The 16,070-nt window shown below is 41.6% G+C and overlaps 1 protein-coding gene across 5 annotated transcripts in view; it reads left to right on the top strand.

Moving 5' to 3' along the window:
- Positions 1-16,070, top strand: part of ARHGAP26 (Rho GTPase activating protein 26) — a 605,933-nt gene that overhangs the window by 132,814 nt on the left and 457,049 nt on the right. For all 5 annotated transcript variants that reach the window (XM_073573730.1, XM_073572997.1, XM_073572737.1 and 2 more), the window contains exons 2-3: positions 13,739-13,834; positions 15,561-15,622. In XM_073573730.1, the coding sequence (XP_073429831.1) occupies positions 13,739-13,834; positions 15,561-15,622 (158 nt within the window). The remainder of the gene's footprint in view (positions 1-13,738; positions 13,835-15,560; positions 15,623-16,070) is intronic.

The following is a 16,070-nucleotide window of genomic DNA, read 5'->3' as shown; positions in this document are numbered from 1 at the left end:
CATTTTTCTCATGTATTCCAAGATACTCCTTGTTTCATCCGTGATGGTGGCTTGGATACTAATCAAGCCTTAGCCACCCTCCTTTCTGTTGGTATACAATCTTTGGGTGCTAGACTTAGGGTGGAGACCTCCATGCATTGTGAGGAGCTTTCGTGTCTTCACATCTGCAGCTTGCATCTCTTCTTTTGGCCAGCACACTATACCGGCAGGGTATTTGATAACTGGCAGGGCATATGTATTGTTGGCACAGATTTTGGGGACAGTGCATCACCTTGGTATATGCCGCATTTGATGGTCACTTGTGCTAGTTGTCTTGAGTTCACTTACAATGTTGTTCTCCATTGCCCCATTGAGTTTCTGAGGAAGATTCTTAATTTCCTGTTGACATTGTAGAGAGCCAAGCATTCACAGATCCATGTGTGTGGCATTGAGTCATAGGTCTTCCTGTAGTCAATCCAGGCTGTGCTGAGATTGGCTGTCTGGCTCTTGAGTCTTGAGAAACTGCTCTATCTACTTGGAGCTGGTGCTTCGAGCCTCTGGTGTCGGTCCCGATACCTTTTTGAGCTGGATTCATGTACTGGTTCATATGGTTCTGTAGCTTGGTGGCTATGATGCCTGACAGGAGTTTCCATGTTGTTGTAAGGCAGGTTATTGGGCGGTAGCTGGATGGAACTGTTCTTTGTGAGGATCCTTCATGATCAACACTGTTCTTCCTTGTGTTAGCCAGGCTGGGTGGTTGCCTGCTTCTAGCAGTTGGTTTGTCTGCTTTGCCATGCATTCATGTACTGCTTTTTTATTTCTTTAGCCAGTAGGTGTGGATCATTTCTTGGCTAGGTGCTGTCCAGCTCTTCATGTTCTTGACCCTTTGTTGGATGTCTGCTTCTGTAATGGTGACTGGTTCTTGCTCTAGGTGGTTGCTGTGTTTCATTCTCAGATCTTGCAGCCACATTGCACTGGTGTGGTGTTTTTTTTTCCTTCTCCCATATTTTCCTCCAGTATTGTTCAGTCTCTGCTATTGGTGGAGTTACAACCTTTGTGCTGTTACTCTGTAGTTGGGAGTACACCTTAGATGGATCTCCTGAGAACAGGGCATTTATCTTCTTGGCCTCAGATTCTCTAGTATATCTCCCTAGTCTTGCAGCGAGTGCTGTGAGCCTTTGTTTAGCAGTCTCTGGACCTTCAGTTGGGGTCAGGCCTTTGCACTTGTCCAGCTTGGTTATTCTTGATCTTTACACCCTTCTGTATTTCTGTTAATTGGCTGACTTCACTTCGTGTCACCTTGATCTTTGTCTCCAGTCTTCTTTTCCAAGGGGGGCACGTACTTCTGTTGTTCTTGCTTGTTGTATAGCCAAGCATTTCCATGATTGCTGAGGCAGTGGCATAGATCAGCTCATTAGTTTGAGTTATGGTGGTGGTAGGTATTGATGCAAGTACTCTATTGGCATCTTCTAGCATACTGGCTGGTGGTGTTTCTTTGCTGAGCCTTGGCTGTCGATCTCTGGTATCGATGGTATTTTAGTTTATCTAAGATCTTCTGTTTCAGACCAGCTGCAGTGCTGTCTAATTGGGTCAGGATCTTCAGGGGGGTTGCACATGTTTTTCTTCCCGGTCTTCATGTGGGATGGATCTGCGTGTGTGCAGTTGATGCATCTAAAGTTGTGATAATAGCTTTCTCTATATGATATTGAAACGTTGGGTGACTAGTTGTTTCTCAGTTAGTGGACATGCAGGTCTCGTATCCATCCAGAGTTTCCTCATACGCTTCATATATCCTCTCTCATTTGGTCTGCTGTTGCAGTAGCATTTCAGCAGATCCAGGTTCTCTTGCCTTGTCCATGAATTATATATATATTACCATATATATATATATATATATATATATATATATATATATATATATATATATATATATATATATATATATATATATATTTATATATATTTTTTTTTTTTTTTAATATAAATTGTGAAAGGTCAATTTGTAATATAAAACCATCTGCAAAGACCAGGATCAGATGAAACCTTATAGCAATTTTGCATGTAAGCGATGAATGTCTATTGCGGAATAAAGTAATAAACCTTTTAAATTTTAAAGATTGTCCATTGTCATTGTCCATCTGCCATAAAGGCTGCATAGAAAGCATTAAAGCAGTGTGCCACCTTATTTTTTCGTTTACAGAAATGCTTAAAACCATGTAATTTACAATAAATTACTCGGTGAGTATAATATAACGTGTTTTTCTTCTCTTTCAAGTTGCATCGGAGGCTTATCTACAGCATTACAGAATGCTGTAGACAAGCCCCCGATGTCTATGCCGGCAGATAATAGGGGATAAAAAGGGTGACAGATCCCCTTTAAGTTCTTATTTTAGAACCTTTTTTGGAGTGTTACTTATGGTTAATTTTTCCTGGCCTTTTTTATTTTTTATTCTTATCAATGTCACTCTTTGTGTGTAATTTTTTTGTTAATAAAATTTATTAATTTGTTTATATATTTTTGTGTTATATTGTGGTTATGACTCTGGGGTTGATCGCGTCCATTATACACACTTCTTTTTCTTGTTGGTTGTATATCTAATTATGTGTGTGGTCAGCAGTCCCCCTTAATTATTGGTAGTGCCCTCAGGTTTTTGTTTTTTCTAGATACAGAAGGGCTGTAAGGCTGGAGTCACACTAACCTGCGCAAATACGGTCAGTATTTTACATGCGTAATACGGATGACAGACCCCTAAATATTGCTCCGTATGTCATCTGTAATCAAGGTGTGGTTGCGTATTTTGCGCATGTCAGTATCCATATGTAATCCGTATGGCATCCGTATGGCGAGATTTTCTCGCAGGCTTGCAAAATGGACATAAAATGGAGCCCTATGACAGATTTAATAAAGAAATGAAAGAATAGATATAGACACATAGAATGTGTGTATATATATATATATATATATATATATATATATATATATATATATATATATATATATATGTATTCTATGTGTATATATCTATTCTTTCTTTCTTTCTTTATTAAACCTGTCAGTGTGATTTTAATGTATAGCGCACTGAATTGCCACCTTTGCTAAAAGACACCTGGTGCGTATTTCTCGCAAGTCACATGTGTGGTCCGTGTGTAATCCGTATTTTTTGCGCACCCATAGACTTGCATTGGCGTATTACGGCCGTAGTACGCTGACAATCGCAGCATGCTGCGAGTGGCACGGAGCGTAGGATACGGAGGAGAAATATACGGCTGGTGCGAGTGACCCCATAGAGAATCATTGGTCCGTGTCTAATGCGTGCTTTTAGCGCCTCTCACTCTCCCGTATTCCTCGCCAGTGTGACCCCGGCCTTACATCCAAAAATGCACCAATTCGCTATATTGGGTTACTTGCGATTTTTAAATGTATTTTGTGAGTTTATTTTCCATTTGGATTTTATTTTTTTTTTTTTTTCAGCTGCAGTTTTTGTCTTTTATTATCTCATGTTTTAAATAAAACTGTTTTGTTCTGGATGTCATAATGTCATCGCTAGAGCACAGAAGGTATCTATTATTTTCATTTCACACTGGGGAATATAGTTTTTTAAGAAGGGGTTTTCACTATAAGGTTGAGTTCACACGTCGCGGTTATTTTGTGGTTTCAACGCAGGATTTTGCCGCAAAAACGTGAAAAATAAGCATCCCGTGAAATCCTGTGGGATTCCGCAATGCTGTGCTAATGCTGTGCTTTTTTCCGCGGCCGAATCACTTCGCGTTAAACACAGCATGCTCATTAATTTAGCGGAATCGCCGTGATTCCGCCCACATAGGAAAGCATTGTTCTGCTTACTCTCCGCATGTGGCTGTGCCCACCATGCGAAACGTAAGTAGAACATTTGCGTATGGTACCCACGGTCCGGAGGAGAGGAGACTGTCCTCCAGGCTGTGGGTACCATATCCCTAAAAAAATAGAATTAAAATAAAAAATATTGTTATTCTCACCTTCCGGCAGCCTTCCCGCCGTTCTCCACGCTCCCGGTCCCAGTAATCCTTTGCGAAAATGACCGCTATGACGTCGCGATCTCGCGGGAGCGCGACGTCTCGCTGTCATTCGCGATGACTTCGCGGGAGTGCGATGTCTCACGGTCATTCGCGCAAAGGATTACTGGGATCGGGAGCGTGGAGAGGCGGGAAGGCTGCGCGGGACGCCGGAAGGTGAGAATAAAAATATTTTATATTTTTTTTTTTTTTATTATTTTTAGCTTTATATCTTTTTACCATTGAGGCTGCATAGGCAGCCTCAATAGTAAAAAGTTGGTCACACTAGTCAAACATTATGTTTTTTATACGTTTTTTTCCGCTTGTCTTCTGGACTCATAGGACACAGCTAAAAACACGGACTGAAGCAGAAAATGAGCATGCTGCATTTTTAGCCGCTTAGCATTTCCTATGCTGAAAAAAACGCATCAATTGGCACAAAAAGGCCAAAATGCATTAAAATGAATGGGACGCTTATTTTAAGCGTTTCTGAAGCATCTGAGCCAGCACAAATGCTTCAAAAACGCTTAAAAAAACGCAACGTGGGCACACAGCCTAAAGGACAACCCCTTTTCATACCCTTTTTTTATTGGTCATGTTAAATTTTATTTAAAATTTCTCAGTCAGTGTCTGTTAAGCTGTATCTATGTATAATGAGCTAATAGCTATTTCTTGCACAAATTTCTATGACTATACCATTCCTATAATTGGGGCTGGCAGAAATTATTGTCCGTGTTTTTTGCAACACATCTGTCATGTGAAAATTCAATCTTAGGACTTGTTCTCATTCGCATGGTATGTTTTTGCACCTTGCTGTTTTTACAATTATTTTTTTTTTTTTTTCCAGAAAGCGCAGCATGTCAGTTGTTTTAATATTCTTACTGGAGTGTATTCCCATTGAGTTTGAAATGGCTTGGCCATGAAGTCATCAAAAGATGCTTAAAAAATAAAAAGCACCCAAATTTTTTACTGCGATTTGCTGGCCATAGCTTGCAAGAAAAAAAAAAAACACAAAAAATCTGCATGTGATCATAACAGTGACTGCCCTTGTCTACCCTGTTTCTTGGGGCTGAACATCTTCCCTTCTCCAAACAGCTTGCATCTTCTAAAGAGTAAACAAACAGTGATGACTTAAGAACCTGTTTCCGTGCACCAAGTGCAGTTCCGCTCTGTGGCTGCTTGCTTGAGAGCTCTTTTTCAGCATTTTCCCCTCCCTCCTAGTTTGTTTAAACATTATATGCTTAATAATATCCTGAATCGTATGCCTAATGTCTGAGGGTTTCTACCTTCTCCTGGGTAACCTTTATGCTGTATACCATCAAAAAGCGCTATACTATCTGGAATCCAGCCAAACCCCTACCATGTCTGGCAGTGAAAAAACCACAGGCTGTGACCTTACATGAAAATATAATAACTTACAAATTGATGACAGATGAGGAAAGTTTAGCCCACCTACATGAAAGATCACAATAAGATCCTGGACCAAAGGGCTTGAGTGAAATTTAAAGGCTATCTGTCAGGTCATTTTTAGTAGGATGCTAATAGTAAGCATCCTTACATAGTGTTGAGGGCGCGTTTTCAGAATATTTAAATGTCATTACTTGCCTTCTTTTGTTTTCTTGCCATCGGCTTCCCTTGTGACTGCCTGACCTAGTCTGGTCAATTAGCCTCATTCTGGCTAGTCAAGCGTATGTAAATGCAAAGTAAATATTCAACCCTACCCTGCCAACATTCCCTCCCACCCCTCCACATTGGCTTCAGTAAAGCTCCCGTCACACATAGCAATCTCACTAGCGAGATCGCTGCTGAGTCACAAGTTTTTTGACGCAACAGCGAACTCGCCAGCGAGATCGCTGTGTGTGACACTGACCAGCGACCGGCCCCCCTGCCAGGAATCGCTGATCGTCCTGGAATAGCCAGGACATTTTTTTGATCGCAGGACTCCCGGTGGCCAGCACACATCGCTGCGTGTGACAGGCGGGAGATCAGCGCGCTGGTAACTAAGGTAAACGCAGGGTTTCTAAGCACCGGGTGCTGCTTAGAAACCCTCTGTGTACCTTAGTTACCAGCACGCTGATGCAGGGAGCTGGTAACCAAGGTACACATCGGGTTTCTAAGTGACGCACGCCCCTTAGAAACCCGATGTGTACCTTAGTTACCAGCTCCCTGCATCAGCGCGCTGGTAACTAAAGTACACAGCGACGCCGCACGCTCGATATCGCTGGTGCTGATCGCTGGTGACGCTGTCTGTTTAACAGCTCACCAGCTATCATGTAGTGACTCACCAGCGATCCTGACAAGTTGATATCGTTGTCGGGATCGCTGGTGAGTCGCTATGTGTGACGGGGCCCTAAGGCCAAGTTGACATGTTCAGTATTTGTTCAGTATTTTACATCAGTATGTGTAGGCCAAAACCAGGAGTGGCTGATAAATACAGAAGTGGTGCCGTGTTTCTACTATACTTTTCCTCTGATTGTTCCTCATCTGGTTTTGGCTTACAAATACTGATGTAAAATACTGACCAAATACTGATACTTTGAGGCTGTGTTCACACACAGTGTTTTTTAGCGTTTTTTTTTTAGCGGTTTTGACTTTAAAACCGCTAAAAATAAGCTTCCCATTAATCTCTATGCATTTTGAACTTTGTGCATATTGATGCGTTTTTTACAGCGAAAAAAACGCATCGCAGTAAACGCAGCATGCTCATTAATTTTGCGGATTTTTCCGCGTTTCTGTCTAGTTCAGTGCGTTTTGAAAACGTGCCGGAAAAAAGCATCAAAACCGTGCAAAAACCGCAATGAAAACGCGAGGACCAAAAAGGCGCGGTTTCTGGGAAGGGAGTCAGGTTTTTGAGCAGAAATTTTCTGCTACGTGTGCACTTAGCCTGAATGTGACCTTATTCTAATACTCACGCTTGCACAATGCCTACCTCAGACTGCTCATGCGTGGTTTCATTTATTCCTGAGGATACTGACACTGCACTGTGGCTAGGTCGAGAGGAGTTTGAAGATCACCACCTGTGGAGACCTCTTTTAAAAGGGAGACATTGTATTAGTGACCTGACAGTCTCTGACAACATATTTTTTCGTGTAATTAACATCTATGTAACTTTCTAATATACCGTGTGTTTTAATTTTTTATCATTTTGAAAATCTATGGCAGTGAATGGAAGCTTCTGTTTACTTATGGTATATAGACTTACCATGTTCCTTTGAAATACATCCACAGCCCCTGACAATAAAGAGCTTTGATAAGCTTATTGGTGATCTGTGTTATGCCTTTTTCAGACGGCGGTGTGTCTGGTACATGTGGTGACAGTTTTCACATGTACCGGAGACACACACACCCGGGTGTTCAAATGAACGGGTCTGTGCACATGTCAGTGCGTTTCCACGGAACCTTTTGGGTAAAACCCGCTGACATGTCTGTCTGTTTTTTTACTAGCAGCACGGGCCACAGAAGGTCCCACACAGATGACACACAAAGAGGAAGCATCGCTATTGTTGGCGTTGTTTCTCGGCGCCGGGTGCTGCCTGAAGATGGCTCTCATCATGGTTCCCCCCATTTTTGACAACCTGCCTTGCTAAAGCAGACAGCTGGGGACTGGCATTCTCAGGCTGGTAAGGAGCCATGGATATTGACCCCCCCCCCCAGTGTAAAAATAGCATCAGCCCAGAAAAGGCACATCTATTAGATGCGCCACTTCTGGTGCTTTGCGTGGTTCTCCCACTTGCCCTGTAGCGGTGGCAAGTGGGGTGGATTTCACCTTTGCATTGTCTGGTGACATCAAGCCCACGGATTGCTAATGTAGAAGCATCTATAAGTCACCTATGCATTACTAATCCTATAGTTTTATTGTAAATAAAGACACAGGCAGAATAAAGTCCTTTATTTGAAATAAAACAAAACATTTTTTCATTTTTATTTAAAAATAACAAACAGTTAAACTCCTAATTCCACTGAATCCCTTATCTTCTGTAATAAAACAAAAGTAAAAAACAGCAATATCCCTCACCTGTCCGTCATTCTCTCTCACGCCTTAATCCATGTCTGGGGGAGTAATGCTGTGTTCACACGTAGCTGTTTTTGCGGCGATTTTTAAACACACGATTTTGCCACGAAAACGCAAAAAAAAAGCATCCCTTACATGCTGTGCTAATGCTGTTGATTTTTCCGCGGCGGAATTACATTGTGGAAGAATACACAGCATGCTCATTCTTTGTGCGGAATCGCGGGAAAATCTGCACACATAGGAATGCATTGTTCTGCTTACGTTCCGCATGTGGCTGTGCCCACCATGCGAAAAGTAAGCAGAACATTTGCGGATGGTACCCACGGTCCGGAGGAGAGGAGACTGTCCTCCAGGCTCTGGGTACCATATCCCTGTAAAAAATAGAATTAAAATAAAAAAATCATCACATTCTCACCTTCCAAAGTCCCGCACAGCGTTCCCAGGCTTCAGCGATGCTCCCGGCAGGTCCCGTTCCCAATGATTCATTGCGACAATGACCTTTGATAACATCACAGTCTCACGATACCGTAGCGGTCTCGCAAGACCGCGACATCATCAAAGGTCATTGTCGCAATGCATCACTGGGAACTGGACCTGTCGGGAGCATCGCGAGGATCGGGAACGCTGCACGGGACATCCGAAGGTAAGAAAAACACCATTTTTTTTAAAATTATTTTTAACATTAGATCTTTTTACTACTGATGCCACATAGACAGCCTCAATAGTAAAAAGTTGGTCACACTAGTCAAACACATCTTTGACGAGTGTGACCAACCTGTCAATCAGTTTTCCAAGCGATGCTACAGATCGCTTAAAAAAGCTAGCATTCTGCAAGCTAATTATGCTTGCAAATCGCTAGTTTTTCTGCGGGAATTAAAATGCGGTTTTCTCGCATATTTCCCACGGAATGGAATTCCTGCGGAAATTTCCGCGGCAATTCCACAACGTGTGCACATAGCCTAATAGTTTTCAATCTGGACGGTGCCAAGATGCGACCGTCCTGGCTGAGAACCACTGTTATATGAGCTGCTGCGAACACGGCATCAGTGACTGGCGGTGACCTCATTAAGGTTACCGCCAGTCTCTGAGGCTGCGTCCAAGCAGGGCTGAACTGTCGTGACCTCTGCACCATGGGAAAAAGTCATGCTGGATTTTTTTTTTTATTTATTTATAGCGCAGGCAGCGGGTGATGAATATATTACGGTTATTAGTGGCAGCAGGTGTATGCTGATGGGAGTAGTAGTCCTATCAGCCGCCGAGGAACAGCGCTAACTGTACCGCTGCTTCTCAGGCGCCGGTGCGTGTGGTATTGATGCGGCATATGGTTGCCACACGTGTGCCATAAATATTACACACACACCTCCAGGTACCAGTTTTTTTTCGCTAACGTAAATGTCAGGACGTGTCAAACAGACCTTAGACATTTCCACTCTCCTATTGTGGACAAACAAGTGCAAAATCACCATAACTGACAAAAGTGCATTACTGCGAGAGGCGCACAGTTGCCAAAAGGTCTTGTGAACAACAAAGCGGATTTCCAATAGAAATGAATTGTAAGTTTTCCAAGAATTTTTGAAGTGTTTGTTTAAAAAAAGAATTTTTGGAAAAAATCCTCTTAAAATAAAAAAAAATACTTACCTCACAAAAAGTTAGTGTGAACATGCCCTAAGGGAATGTGAGCATGACTTTTTACACATGTGCATACCTGAGTTTCTCCAGCAGAAGACAGTTCATCAATTGCTGACATTGCTTTCCCCTAAAGTATCTTGTTGGTTGTTTTTTGCACCAGTTTTTTTTTTTTTTAAACCAAGCCTAAAAGCTTCCTACAGAAAGGCAGGTTACTTCTTTCAACCACTTAGTTTTTTAACGTCATATTTTCAGTGAGATCAAGCATATGTTAACATTTGTTTTTGTGTTTATTTAGCACTTTTTCAGGCAGCTTACAGCGCTTACCCATCAGAAAAAGACCCCATGTTCACATAGCCTAAAGCAGTTTTTTTTTTTTTTTTTACACTGGTCCACTTCAAAACCACTTGTAATACTCTTGCTATTAATTTGTGTGGCAAAACCACTTTGTTGTCCATATATTCAGTTCCTTTGAGCTTCCGCCCCCCCCCCCCTTCAGGTTTTGAAAAATTCCTCATGTGGGTGGGGGAGTCCATGTCACTACTTCAAAGTGGCGCCTTATAGAATCTAGTCCACTCTAGGCTCTGTCTAATTGTAAGGCAGCAAAAAGAAACTTTTCAAAACTGCTTCAGAAAATGAAAAACTAATCCAAAAACCCCTCAAGGGAATGATCACAAAGCATCATTTATGTTGAAGCAGTCTTGAACAAATACATAACAGTAAGTCATAGAGGACCATCAAATTCTAAGTAACAATTCACAATACATCAATCCTCCAATATTGGTATAAAAAGGTGCCATGTGGCCAGTCATGTAGACTGCTTCAGGAAAACGTTTGGTAGTTGTTCTCCTCAGGTGACTCCGCTGTCTTTCCCGCAGCGGCTTTCTCTCTATTTTGTCAAGTACAGAGACTGGATACCCTGACATGGGTAAAAGAAGTGACATAATATGGAACTTGTGCACAGCAATGACGTTTGGACATTGCTGTGTATTATGTTCATTTCATGGAGCGCATTTTTGGGGCTTTTTTCACTGCGGCTACAGGCGGAATCTACATGAAAAAGACACTGTGTGCATATATCCCAAAAAAGCATTGTTTCCTGAAGAAGTGTCCATTAGAAAACTTGGATGTTGTTTCTTTTAGGTGTTCAATAACGTCATGTGCCCAGACCGGTTTATTGTGCATGTAAACTGTGCTATTGGCCATGTCCTCAATGGGGCTGGGCTTCACCTCAGGCAGAACTTTACCTCAGAGTCTTGTATGCGGCATCACATACACTTTCCACGTAATTGCACCAGATGTCCTTAAATCACTATAAATGGTTAATAATGAGCATTTTCCTAGTAGCCTGTGAAATGTGTATTTTAGACACAATTGACCTTGTTGAGAGATTTTCCTGTGTAATATATCATCAAACATACGAGAAAAAAATGGACGTGTGAGTATTAGTTTTCAGAGCAGCACCTCGTGCATGCACTAGGACTCCTGTATTGCAGAATGTCACCATGCGGCATCACTGTGATAAAGGATGTTCTGAATAAGGCACAAGCAAAAGTTGTATTATGATCTTGACAAAGATATTTTGAAAATACAAAACATCACAAACACCGAATTGACAGTACAATCACATTGTTACCACAGACAGTAGATATTACATGGGATGCACTTCATGTGCACTATAAAAAGCTTGAATGGATGTTTCTCGGAGTCTGTCCCGAGTGTAACACCTTCATCATTCTTTGTATGGGCTGTCTAAACATTTTATACTGTAATTATTATTGGCACTAGATGGTCTGCCGTATTCCATGGCTGTATACACAAATATTTTTCTTCTTTCGGAGGATGAATGTAATTACATCATTATTTATCTACACTCCACATATTTCAGGCTCACCTAATTTGTTAGGTATTGTGTAATTACTCTAAGTAACAGTGGAAGTTTTACTTATAATAGGAGAATGTCTGCCATGTAGCCGTCAAACTAAAATGGATGGACAAAGGCCCGGAGTGCCGTTTTGTACACAGATCTACTGCAGTGGACCGTGCTTATTTATGAGGTCTCTGTTATAAAGGTCCCTAACATGTAGCTCAGGAGCCACACATGGCTCGCGGCTGACTTCCATCTTGTTGAGTTAGCACCGGGTTTAACCAACAACTGAGAAGAGAATGTCTCCAGGTGGTGACTTTTGAGAGCAGAGCAGTTGTGAATGTGTATATACTGGTAGAAATAGTGGATAAATGTACTGTCCGAGGTGCTGCTTGAAGCCGATAGTGTAGTAAGCATGTGAGATGCAAGAGTACTGAATGGGGGGGGGGGGGGGAGTAGAAACCCATTATGGAAGTGGATGTAAATCTTCAAGTTACAAGGGCACAAGATTTGAGTGTGCTTTCTGTAGTGAAGTTTTGGCTGTTACTATACCGGGAAAGTGGGTTCTTGGGGTCACTGTGGTTTAAGTGGTAGAGGTCCCGCTATATGTGGCTCGCTATCACCTATTGAAGCTGAATGTAACTCTCCAGGTAATAAAGTTTAGGTACTACTGCTCCGTTAAATGCTTTTTGGATCCCCATGTTCGTGCTAATGGTGGTCCATAATTGTACATGTTGCCTCTAGTGATTTTCTCTACAATCTCCGTAATATTTAGCTGTAGCATCATATTCATGTAATTTTGCATTTCAAAATGGAATGGTGCATGGAGAAAATGGTCCTGATTCATAAATTCTTCATGAAGGGGCGTACAGGAGTCAGACGGTCCTGATTCATGAAGCTTTGTATGACTGTTCCTGAATCTGGAGCATCTGAAGAGTGGTATGCGCGACCCCCAAAAATCTCACTCCAATCCCTGGCATACAGGGCACTACAGCTCGTCATGAATTAGACGGGCAGTTGCATACTGCCCCACCGCTGCCCATTTTGATGGAGCTGGGAGAAAGTGGCATGAAAATGGCAAACGTCACAAAATGTAGGCGACCTGATGATGTTGGATCTTAGCCTTGATGATGCTGGTGGACTTAGTTTAACATTCCAGGTCAGAGTGACATCTAATTCTTTCTAAATTATTTCTTTGCCTGACGGTAAAATGATCATTTTCTAGCTGGACTCCTGAAATGCGCTCTGGTTAGAACATCTGTCTAAAAGGATCCATTTTGGATCCAAAACATCCATTTTGATATGTATTCATCAAATTTACAGCTCAGTGATGGCACCTCCATGGGATCTGTGCCTGTGAGATTACTACAATATGTTATCAAAGTGGGCTTAGAGAAGAAGGGGGGCTTTTTCTGTCACTCCATTGATTTCTCCCCTCCTCCCTACTGCACAATACAGGTCAGATTGCCGATGGGTACAGATGGCACAACAATGGCTTAATTATTATATTTATGGACCCCTTCAAGCAAATTTGAAGTTGAGCAATACATCATGCATGCCCAGGAATGTGAATTTTCGATCTTCAAACTTGTATGAGAGTTTGTAATTTTTTTCAAGAAAATAAATTTGTCCGTGCCATTGAAGTTGAATCAAGGCTATGTCGTAAAGGGGTTATCCTTAGCAGCCTTCATTAACGATGTAGCAGCGTGTTGGCCAACAATGCCTGTGAGCCATTTGATTTTGGCTTTTGGTAAGCTAGTGAAAGGTATAACGTCAACTATAGAATTCCTGGTAAAACGTAAAGCTATGAATGTAAGCTTGGACCATTGGGACCATCAAACGTCACAACAAGTGCTGATCAGCTAGATGATAAGACAGATGCAGCCCTCTGAGAGATACAGTATACAGATGTATGATCACTCACATTTGAAGGTTTTACTTTCATAGATTATAATGCATAGAGAAATTAACTTCAACTCATTTGTGTTATCCACTTCCCATCAGTTTCTAATCATCCTTATCTAATGTAATCTGCTTTGTTCTAGTTTAGGAAGTCTATGGAACATTAGATCCAAAAGATGTCCTTCTACAATTGGCTCATGTCCAGGCTGAATCTAGATAGTGCAGATTTTGCTTTATATTTGGGGTATATACGTGACTTTCTGTAATATTTATATGTTATGCTCCGCCCTACATGTCTCATTCATTGTTTTCTCCTGCAGCTCTGTCATCTGCAAAAAGGAAATTTGCTGGTTCACTGAATGAATTCAAATTCCGGTGCATTGGTGATGCGGAAACTGATGATGAAATCTGCATTGGTAAGACCCCCTTGTGTGTAATCTCTGCCTTCATCAAACACAGTTCGCTGTCTATTGTATCTTTTTTTTTTTTTTTTCTGGCAGCCCTTACTGATGAATATTTATTTTTGGATCCCTACTAGTACTATGGATTGTAATGACCGATTTTGTCCAGAGTTCCAGATGTTATTTATATGTCATTTTCTCATCAGAAATATTATTCTGGTTCGCATTTCAATCACTTTTTATTTGTACATAATGATTTAAGGTATCCGTACAGATCTTGGGTATTGTTATTATATTATACCTGTAAGTAACACTACCCTTTGTGTTACCAAGCAGTGTAAAACTTTATGAAAGATGCTATTCTCTGCTCCAAAACTTTGCTTTTATTGATAAGCAAATAAGAGCTGCAAGTGCACTGGTTGGTATACCAGTGCACTTGCAGTTATAGACTCCTCTTTGTTGGCACCACCTCCACTTTTTGATTGACTGCTGAGCGAGGCTCTCCTGCATAATGTCACCTACTGTCAGTCAAGAAGAGGGGGCTGTGCTGGCGAGAAGAAGTGAAGAGGAGTTATAGACTGCAAGTGCACTAACCTACCAGTGCACTTGCAGTTATAGGCTCCTTCATGGGTATGTGCACACGCTGCGGATTCTGCTGCGGATCCGCTGCGGATTTGGCCCTGCGGGTCCACGGCAGATTCTGCTGCGTTGTACAGTACCTTTATTTCCTATGGAAAAAATAAACGCAGTGCACATGCTGCGGATTTGCTGCGGGTTACAATCCGCAGCATGTCAATTCTTTGTGCGGTTTCCGCTGCGGTTTCACACCTTATCATTATGAGGTGTGAAACCGCAGGGCAAAACTGCAGGCTAATCCATAGATAAACCGCAGGACTTTTGTCCTGCGGATTTACCTGCTGATTTTCCAACAAAATCCGCACAACCTAAAAACTACGTGGGCACATAGCCTATGTCGGCACCACCTCCACTTTTTGGTTGACCGCTGAGAGTGGCTCTCCTGCATAATGTCACCTACTATCAGTCAAGAAGAGGGGGCTGTGCTGGCAAGAAGAAGTAAAGAGGAGTTATAGACTGCAAGTGCACTAAACTACCAGTGCATTTGCAAACTAATTTGCATATCAAATAAAAAGCACAGTGAATGGCGCTGTAATAAGCATGTTCACAATGTTTTTCTTAGCCCTATCACACATTAGCTCTGCTTTCATGGGGGAAGTATTACTGTCTAGTGCCCTTAATTACCATTAGATTAAAATAGCAGGGATACTCCCGGTGTCATACACTGAACCTACACACTATAGGCATTAGCACTGACTCTTAAATAACGCAGTCCTGTGATTAACTATTATTATTCCTTTTTTCTGTGAATGATTTTTCATATTTTTTTTCCAAACGATTTGGACTTGATGGTATCTTTCAGTTTTTTTACATCAATCTTTGTTTGGGAGCTTTATCTTCTCTAATGGAAAGAAAACTCATTTTCTTTTACATTTTCAGAGCAGTTAGGCTATAAATACATCCAAGATTTAAAGGAAAATAGAAGGTTGCTGTCTACCCTGCATCTATGTCGGTGAACATTATTTTTTGTCGTATTTTTAGAGAACTCTTTAATTCTGTACAGTAGGAAGTTATTTGTAGCAGTGAGTGGGCTGACACGTGCAGGAAGCTCCGGGCTTTACTGCTGTCTGTTGTATTGTTCTGATTTCCTCGCTTCACTTTTCAGCCAGGTCGCTGCAGGAATTTGCTGCTGTATTGGGGAATCTTGAAGATGAGCGGATGCGGATGGTAAGTTGTCCAAGTGACCAAGTGACACTAGTCATTGTTGAGGAGGATACACATAATACACTTTTTTTTTTTTTTTTAGCTGGTATTCATCTGTTCCAGGATGTGGAGAATGAATAACTAATTGCCAGTTTTCTTTGTTCCATTTGGGAAAATGGCAAGTGGCTAACCCTATGGGTTCAAATTTGGGTAACTGAAGGACAAGGGAGGCTTTAGAGCACAGAGAAGGTTGTCACAGAGAGGGCTCTTGTCCTGCAGGACTCCAAACATTATTTTTCAGTGAAATAAAGCATATTTTGATTATTTGCTCAGTTGTCCACTCAGCATGATTTTGTTGAAGGTCCGCTCAAGATTAGGCATAGGATGCTGCTTACACAATAGGGGTTCTCTGCAGCGGAAAAATACCCACAGACTGATTTAAAGTATTTAGTAGCCTGTGGACCTTAAAATG

This window comes from Dendrobates tinctorius, unplaced genomic scaffold, assembly GCF_039654945.1.
Source record: "Dendrobates tinctorius isolate UK_male_01 unplaced genomic scaffold, ASM3965494v1 ptg000001l, whole genome shotgun sequence".
NCBI classification, from domain to species: Eukaryota; Metazoa; Chordata; class Amphibia; order Anura; family Dendrobatidae; genus Dendrobates; species Dendrobates tinctorius.
The sequence above is the reverse complement of the archived record's forward strand: the minus strand, read 5'-3'. Positions and strand labels throughout refer to the sequence as shown.